General features: G+C 50.8%; 1 protein-coding gene across 1 annotated transcript in view; it reads right to left on the bottom strand.

Annotated features, from left to right (window-relative positions):
- NSG1 (neuronal vesicle trafficking associated 1) overlaps positions 1–9,187 on the bottom strand; it is a 30,766-nt gene that overhangs the window by 9,517 nt on the left and 12,062 nt on the right. The window contains exon 4 of the mRNA XM_003800186.3: positions 839–949. Within this exon, the coding sequence (XP_003800234.1) occupies positions 839–949 (111 nt within the window). The remainder of the gene's footprint in view (positions 1–838; positions 950–9,187) is intronic.

The following is a 9,187-nucleotide window of genomic DNA, read 5'->3' as shown; positions in this document are numbered from 1 at the left end:
GCCATGTGGGTCACTGAGGAGCAGCGGGCCATACCACACACCAGGGGCCAGGCCATGTGGGTCACTGAGGAGCAGCGGGCCATACTACACACCAGGGGCCGGGCCATGTGGGTGTGCCTATGCTCTGTGATGTCCCACAATGAGGGACGTGTCCCCAAGGTAAAGTGATGTGTCACCACACTTTCGCCAGGCTTCATTGTCTCTCTCCCCACCCTCCCGCTCCCCTTACTTTCCAGTTTCTTTAGCCAGCTGTCCTGTGTGCACATTCCTATGCCCTTTATAGACCTTGGAGGCTGAAGGGTTCTGTGAGCAAATGAAGCACTTCCACAGGTATGGATAGCCCGGCACCAGTGTGGCCCCTGGCAGGGCGGGCAGAGGGACCCATGCTCAGGAGGGTAGGTTGTGTGCCCAGGCCTGCTTCCAGATCCTTGTGTGGCCCTGAGCAAGGTCTTCCCCTCGCTGGGCCTCAACTTCCCCCAGACGTCCTCCCCTCTTGCATGTGGCCAAAATGGTCCCCTCCCTCTCTCTTCTCTGAGCAAGGCCTTCGGGGGGGAAATGGCACTGGGAATTTCCCACAGCAGCCCTGGCTGGGCCTACCGTCCAGCAAGACCTCTCCTGACTCAGAGGTCAGCCCATGGGTCAAGTCCAGAATGGTACTTCTTGTTGGTTCCACCATACCTCCCACCTGCCTGCCCTTTTCTCTAAGCAGGGCCTCCAGCAAGGAAACTCCCAGCACTGTCTCCCGAGCACGAGGCCCCTGCTGCTCTGGTGCTGTCCCTGGGGACATGACAAGGAGGTGCCCCAGTATCCTAAGGCCTGCAGGAAGAACGAGCCTTACCTTGAGGACGAACCCATCAGGGCAGGCGCGGTCATACTTGTACACCTTGTAGACGACCAGGAAGACAACACAGGTAAGGAAGGCCAGGGCAAAGAGGACCAGCACGGACACCTGTGGGCAGAGGCAGGGATGTCAGGGTGGTGGGGAAGGTAGCAGGACAGATGGGCATGATTACCCGACCAGCATGTGTAGAGACTGTCTCTGGAAGAGCTGGGGAGGACAGCTGGGGACCAGAGGTCAGGGGAATCGCTTTGCACCGGGCGACTTTCTGTAACATTTTAGTTTTTACCATATCCATGCATCGCTATTTTAAATTCTTGTTAGTAGTCAGCTGATCACAGAGCTTGGGGTACAGACAGGAAGCCTCAGCATTGTTGGGGGCCCATGGGCCACGTGGACACATAGCTGAAGCAGGGCAGCTGCTGCTGCTGCTGCTACTCCCTCCACTTGCCACCAAGGTGGCGCATCAGCCACTGGCTGAGCATCTGCTTCACAAATGTGTCCTATGCCTCGTGCTGGGACGTAGAGTCACATGGGCAACAGCCTGCCCTCAACACAGGACTAGCTCAGCAGGAAAGACAGAACCTCTGTGGCTTCCCCTGCGTGCTCAGTCAGCATCCAGAGGGACAGGGATTCGGTTTTCTTCTCTGTGCTACTCCAAGTATTCATCTAGCCCTGCATGTGAACTCGTGACAGCACTTGTGAGAGCCACGAGGAGTGGGGAGCCCTGCCCCAGAGGAAAGGCATGGGCAAGAGTCACCAGATGACACTGGCTGTGGACCCCGAAGATGCTCACCTGGCTGCAGAAGCTGGTGACACAATTACAAACTGCAAGCACAGTCAGCTGGAAGACAAGAGGCCACCTGTTGGGAGCACTGAGGTCCCTGGGTGACTCCTCCTCTTTGGGAGCCCCGTGTACCCCTGCAAGCAGGTTAAGAACCAGCCCTTGGGCCCAGGGCAGCGTTCCACCAGCTGCGCCACCCTGGAAGCCCCTGCCTGATGCTGGACATTGGCACCACCACCTCCCAGTGGCTGCTCGGCTGCAACGCCTATAAAGAGCCGTAATGACCACTGCAACTCGGTCCTCTGCCTCCCTCTCCTGGGCTCTGCATCTCCAGGCTTCAGGATTGTCCCCAAGCCTGCATCTTGGCCACAGGGCCAGCCACATGGGCAGCTCAGAGCTGAGGGGAAGTAGCCTCTCAGTTTCCTGTCCACCGTGCTGCCAGATTTGGCTGCCTCCCAGCACTCTCACCAAGCTCCCCAGGACAGGGTGAGGGCAGTACCAAGACCTCATGACCCAGCCCAGCCTGCTCCTGCCCGCCTCCCTGCACAGCTGCTGGCCATTGCCACACCCCATCTCCAGACCTCTCCTCCCCCAGCTCACACCCTCCGCAGCCTGAATGATACCTGTCCCCACTGTGTCCTCTTGCCCAGACAGGCAGAAAACCCTGCCATCTCTGAGGAGGCTCTACCTACACCTCTAAGTCCTGCTGACACCTCAGTCACATCCCTCCCGTCCACCCCCACCCTGATTTAGCCTCTGTGACCCTCCACTGGAACTGTTCTTCTCCCCAAGTCAGCCAGCCCTTCCCAGGCCATCACCCTCTCCTGCCTGGACAGCCTGTGTCACATATGGAGCCTTTGTGTCATGTGGGGATGCAGGACAGAGCCAGGCTATCTTCCAAGCCACAGTGCTCACAGGGCAGGGCCTGTCCAGCTGCCCACGGCGGTGGCAGCACAGAGGCAGGCGCATGAGCACTGGGACCCAGGCAGCTCAGTGTGGAGCTTGGTGACAAAGGCAGGCAGAGTTTTCCAGAGAAAGGAGGGCCGCTGTCCCAGAAGCATGCCCAGCAGGGCCTGCCAATGACAGCAACAGGCCTTGACAATGCCTAAGGCTCAGGACAGGCTGTGGCAGAAGGGGTCTGGGTCTGGGGTCTAGGCCTGGCTCCTGCCTATGAGAGGGCAGTGGGAGGACCACAGGCCAGTACAGCCCCAGAATGCTGAGGGTAGGTACTGGGCACAGCAGTGTTACTGCTCACATGCCCTTGCTGGCCCACAGTCACACAACTGGCTGGGCTGTGAACCCTCTCTGCCAGCTGCCCTGTCCCATGCTCCCCTGACCTCTTCCTCATCCACACCTGCCCTGCCAGGCTTTTCTCCACCATCTACACAGCACCTCCTCACCCCACTCAGCAGTCCCTAGCAAGACTGGGTCCAATATCACAGGCCTCCCTGGTAACCCCTTCTATTCTAATTTGTGCATTTGAAAACACTACTCTGAGAAGAGGTTTGTGCCACACCACGGGCTGACACACCCTGTTAGGTTAGGAGTCAAGTCCTTGGAGAGACAGGGCATCCCTCAAATCTGTCCTTGGAGTCTGGCTCACAGCACCCACCTGCCTAGGTCTAAAAATAAGCCCTCTCCCCAGAGCTATGGGGAAAACACCTCCTCAAGGGTGTCTTCTGCAGCCAGACCCAGGCCTTTCACCCAGGCCCCCAGGTCTTATAGCTGAGGAGCTCACGGCACTGAGAAACCAAAACCTGACAGTCCTGGAACAGGTGAGGGGAGAAGGATGATCTCTGTAGGCTGCCCTCCCTGCCCCCACTGGCTTCCCCTTGGCCACTGCGTGGCATGGCCTTCCCCATGGTGTCCCTGGCCTGAAGAGAGAGGGCCACAGGCTTTCCAGGAAGATCCCCAATTGGCTAAGAATTGAAGCCCGGCTCTCTGCAGTGGGGACAGTATGTCACACACTGATGCATTCATAAGAAGGGCAGAGACCAAGGGCTGAACAGGGCTGGGTCTTGCTGGAGGCCAGTGTCCAGCCCCCAGAACCTGTGAATGGGATGTGATTTGGAAATAGGGTCTTTGCAGATGCAATCACGTTCAGATGAAGTCATGAGGTGGCCCTCACCCAGCCTGAGGACTCTGCACATTTATCGAAAGAGGAAATTTAGCCACAGAGATGGACACATGTGCAGGGAGAAGACCAGCACACCCCCCAGGGAAGAAGAGGGCGACACTCCACCTCTGCACACCGAGCAGCACTCAGGCTGGCTGGCAGCCAGCAGCGTCTTCCCTGGGGTCAGAGGGCTCCCTGAAGGGCCCTGACATCTTGACTCAGACTTCTGGTCCCCAGAACTGTGGGAACAAATTTCTCTTATCTGATCCCCCAAGTCTGTGGCACTTTTTTATGGCAGTTCCCAATGGCAGGCCTATGCTGGGGTCCAGGGCTGGCTCGCCTCCCCTGAAGCCCTCTATTTGCCACTGGCCCTGCACCTTCCCCGGGATGCCAGGCTGTGCTGCCTTCCATCCTCCTTGCCCTTCAAAGCCCAGCCAGCACCCCTAGCTCCAGGAAGGCTCTGGAACATCCCAGTCCCTCTCTGGACACCTGTGGTACATGCATGCACTAAACAACCCAGCATCTGTTTTCCTAATTCAAGTAAAATAAACGTGCGTCCTGGTTTAGAGACTTTTGTGAGCCTCCACACCTCCTACCCCATGAGATAATTAGGAATATTTGAGAACAAAAGGTGAAATTACTGAGCCAGATATATGTGTTCCCTTCAGACCCTTAGAGCATCTGTTAGGCTTTCCCTACAGTGACACACCAGGACCATTAGCATCTTTAAGAGCCACTGTGACCCCTAGCAGCTCCATCTTTCAGCCAGTTTAAAAATACTTGGGCCAAAAGATGAACTGGTCATTTGTAGTCCTGGACTAAGAGTGAGACAACCCCGGGTTCCAGACCTGCTCAGCCACAGTCACCCTGGGAAGAACATGGCCCCCCAGCCCCTGGCTCCTCTCATTTCTGAAAGGGGGTGCCAGCCCAGCACCTGTGTGCACAGTTGGGCATGGTAAGCCCTGTCACACACTGCCCACAGGGAAGAAACCTGGAGACTGTCCAGTCCAGCACCTTTCTCTACATACGACAAAGGCCCAGACACAAGAGGCAGCACCCTCAAGTCAGCCAACAGGACCTGGGTGACCATAAGAGCAAGAAGAGAAGGAGGGGCCTTTCCAAGTGACCCCTGGCTGGGGGATCCTGTGAGGATTGTGGGAGCTTCTGAAAACCCCAAGGTCAGGGCCCCACCTGGAGTAGTGACTGGATGTCAGAGTGGGACTCAGACATCAGTACTGTTTATAACTCCTCAGATGCTCCCGTGCACTGCCTAGGCTGGGAGCAGTGGACAAACAGAGGATTCTGAGCAGAGTTTCTGGAGCCAGACTCAGCCCTCCCAGGACAGCCACTACTGTTAGACGAGTCCTGTGCACTCCGAATGACAGCACCTGCAAGGCAGGGTCACTGACCACATTTTACAGGTTGAGAAACTGAGGCTCAGATGTAGATGACTGGCCCACGGAAAGATAGCTGCGGCTGGCTGAATAATGCCCCCCAGGGATATCCAGGTCCTAATCCCTGGAGCTTTACAAGGTAAGGGATTTGTAGGTGTATCTGGACAAAGGTCTGGAGATGGGAAGATAACCCTGGGTTACCCTGGTGGGTCCTGGATATCCTCATGAGAGGGAGACAGATGTAGACCCTACAGAGGGGAGGTGGTGTGAGGATGGAGAACACTGCAGTGGGGTCTGGAGTGGAGGAGGTGCACAAGTAAAGGGATTTGGCTCTGGAAGACAGCCAGTGAGGGCCATCACTTTGGAAGTAATTTGTTATAGCAGCCCCAGAAAACTCATCTATCTCTCTCCTTTCAAATTTGTCTCCCCACAGATGGGCCTTGAGGGCGGGGCTGATCCACACATCTGGCACAGAGAAGGTGCCTTGTGCACAGTGAGCGAGTGAGTGAGTGAACCAGTTGGCAGAGAACCCCTCTCCTAATGAGCACTCACTGAACAACCCTCAGGCTCCCACAGCCAACTCTAGAGTAATGTCTACATAGCAAACAGAACAGAAATTTAGTCTGCAAGAAGCACCCTGTGCCTTGATGAAGACATTGCTTAAATAGAGCCAGTTCTTAACCAATGGTCCACCTGGGAAGGAGGAGGGACCCAGGGCAGCTCTTCATGCCTGCCGAGAGCCCTGGAGAGCCCCAGGTTGATGGCCAGTGCCTGTCTTCTACCCTGGTCTCGGGGTGGGCCCATGAGCTTACAGGCTGGGGAGGAGCCAGAGTGCCTGGACTGGCAGAAGGGGCTTCCCTAGAAGCAGGGCATGCTTCTGGTGCACCTGAGCCCACCACGCCTGCAGAAAGTCACAAAAATGTTTTGATTTTCATTCTGTTTCAAAATCAAAATGAAAAGATAATAATAAAAAATATGGGTTGGGCCCAGTGGCTCATTCCTGTAATCCTAGCATTCCGAAAGACTGAAGTGGGAGGATCTCTTGAGCTCAGGAGTTCAAGACCAGCCTGAGCAAGAGCAAGACCCCATGTCTACTAAAAATAGAAAAATCAGCCAGGCATTGTAGTGGGTGTCAGTAGTCCCAGATACTCAGGAGGCTGAGGCAGGAGGATCACTTGAGCCAAGAATTTGAGGTAGATGTGTGAGCTAGGCTGAGGCCACAAGACTCTAGCTTGGGCAACAGAGTGAGACTCTGTCTCAAAAATAAATAAATGAGTAAAACAATAATAATAATGAATATGGACTAGGGAATCCAGGCAGGATAGTATTCATCTTTAGACCAAGACAGTCATAATTTTCTTTTGACCCATGGTGGCCCAGCTCCACTGTGGAGAAATTACTGAGCCAGACATATGTGTTTCCTTCAGAAGCTTAGAGCGTCTGTTAGGCTTTCTCTACAGTGACACACCAGGACCATTAGCATCTTCAAGAGCCTTGTGACCACTAGTAGCAGCAACCAGTTTGGAAATACTTACAAAAGACAAACTGGTCATTTGTGGTCCTGGACAAAGAGTGAGACAGCCCCGGATTCCAGACCTGCTCAGCCAGAGTCACCCTGGGAAGGACATGGCCCCCCAGCCCTTCTCTCCCTCTCACTTATGAAAAGGGGTGCAGCCCAGCACCTGTGTGCACAGTGGGGCATGCAGGAGCCAGTGCACTGGAGCCCTGTGGTAGGAGAAGTTGGCTCAGTTCTCCATCATATATGTGCCATTGAACTCTTGGGCACCAGTGAAACCACAAACCTTCTCAGAATGATATTTTGAGTGCATAAAACACCATACAAAGGCTTGTAAAGAAAACTAACTACATTGAAATACTGCTATCACTTAGCTCAGATGAAATAGATCTCCTGAACAGACCAATTTCAAGCGCTGAGATCAAAGAAACAATAAAAAATCTCCCAACAAAAAAATGCCCTGGTCTGGATGGCTTCACACCTGAATTCTATCAAACCTTCAAAGAAGAGATTATTCCATCCTGCAGAAATTATTCTAAAATATGGAGGAGGAAGGAATCTTCCCCAACACGTTCTATGAAGCAACCATCACCCTGATACCAAAACCAGGAAAAGACCCAACTAAAAAGGAGAACTTCAGACCAATTTCACTAATGAATATAGATGTAAAAATTCTCAACAAAATCCTAGCCAATACATTACAGCTTATCATCAAAAAAGTCATACATCATGATCAAGTAGGTTTCATCCCAGGGATGCAAGGCTGGTTTAATATACTTAAATCCATAAATGTTATTCACCATATCAACAGAAGCAAAAACAAAGACCATATGATCCTCTCAACAGATGCAGAAAAAGCATATGATAAAATCCAGCATCCTTTTCTAATAAGAACACTGAAGAGTTTAGGCATAGGTGGCACATTTTTTAAGCTGATTAAAGCTATCTATGACAAACCCACAGCTAGTATTTAACTCAGTTTAACTCCATTAGTTAAACTGAAAGCTTTTCCACTTAGAACTGGAACCAGACAAGGTTGTCCCCTGTCTCCATTACTATTCAACGTAGTGCTGGAAGTTCTAGCCAATACAATTAGGCAAGACAAGAAAATAAAGGGCATCCAAATGGGAGCAGAGGAGGTCAGCCTCTCCCTCTTTGCTGATAATATGATCTTATACCTAGAGAACCCCAAAGACTCAACCACAAGACTCCTGAAAGTCATCAAAAAATACAGTAATGTCTCAGGATATAAAATCAATGTCCACAAGTCAGTTGCCTTTGTATATGCCAATAACAGCCAAGATGATAGGCTAAGAACACAACTCCCTTCACCATAGCCCCAAAGAAAATGAAATACTTAGGAATATAATTAACAAAAGAGGTGAAGGAACTCTACAAAGAAAATTATGAAACTCCAAGGAAAGAAATATCAGAGGATATTAACAAATGGACGAATATACCATGTTCATGGCTGGGAAGAATCAACATTGTTAAAATGTCTATACTTCCCAGAGCAATCTACTGATTCAATGCCATCCCTATTAAAATACCAACATCATACTTTCAAGACTGGGAAAAATAATCCTTCATTTTGTATGGAACCGGAAAAAGCCCCGTATAGCTAAGGCAGTTCTTAGTAATAAAAACAAGTCTGGGGGTATAAGCATACCAGATTTTAGGCTGTACTACAAAGCCACAGTGGTCAAGACAGCATGGTATTGGCACAAAAATAGAGACATAGACATTTGGAATCGAATAGAAAACCAGGAAATGAAACCAACAACTTACAACCACCTAATCTTTGATAAACCAAACAAGAACATACACTGGGGGAAAGAATCCCTATTCAATAAATGGTGCTGGGAGAATTGGATATCCACATGTAAAAGACTGAAACTGGACCCACACCTTTGTCCACTCACAAAAATTGATTCAAGATGGATAAAGGACTTAAATTTAAGTCATGAAAAAATAAAAATCCTCAAAGAAAGCCCAGGAAAAACACTGAAAGATATCGGCCTGGGGAAAGACTTCATGAAGAAGACTGCCATGGCAATCGCAACAACAACAAAAATAAACAAATGGGACTTACTTAAACTGAAAAGCTTCTGTATAGCTAAGGAGACAACAACCAAAGCAAATAGACAACCTACCTAATGGGAAAGGATATTTGCAATTTTGAATCAGACAAAAACTTAATAACTAGGATCTATAGAGAACTCAAATTAATCCACATGAAAAAAACCAACAATCCCATATATCAATGGGCAGGAGACATGAATAGAACCTTCTCTAAAGAAGATAGACAAATGGCTAGCAAACATATGAAAAAAGGCTCATCATCCCTAATTATTAGAGAAATGCAAATTAAAACCACCCTGAGATACCATCTAACCCCAGTGAGAATGGCCTACATCACAAAATCTCAAAACTTCAGATGCTGGCACAGATGTGGAGAGAAAGGAACACCTTTACACTGCTGGTGGGACTGCAAACTAATACAACCTTTTTGGAAGGAAGTATGGAGAACCCTCAAAGA

The sequence above is a fragment of the Otolemur garnettii genome, unplaced genomic scaffold (assembly GCF_000181295.1).
Source record: "Otolemur garnettii isolate 467f Iridium unplaced genomic scaffold, OtoGar3 scaffold00171, whole genome shotgun sequence".
NCBI lineage: Eukaryota > Metazoa > Chordata > Mammalia > Primates > Galagidae > Otolemur > Otolemur garnettii.
This window is presented reverse-complemented; position numbering and strand designations above follow the sequence as displayed.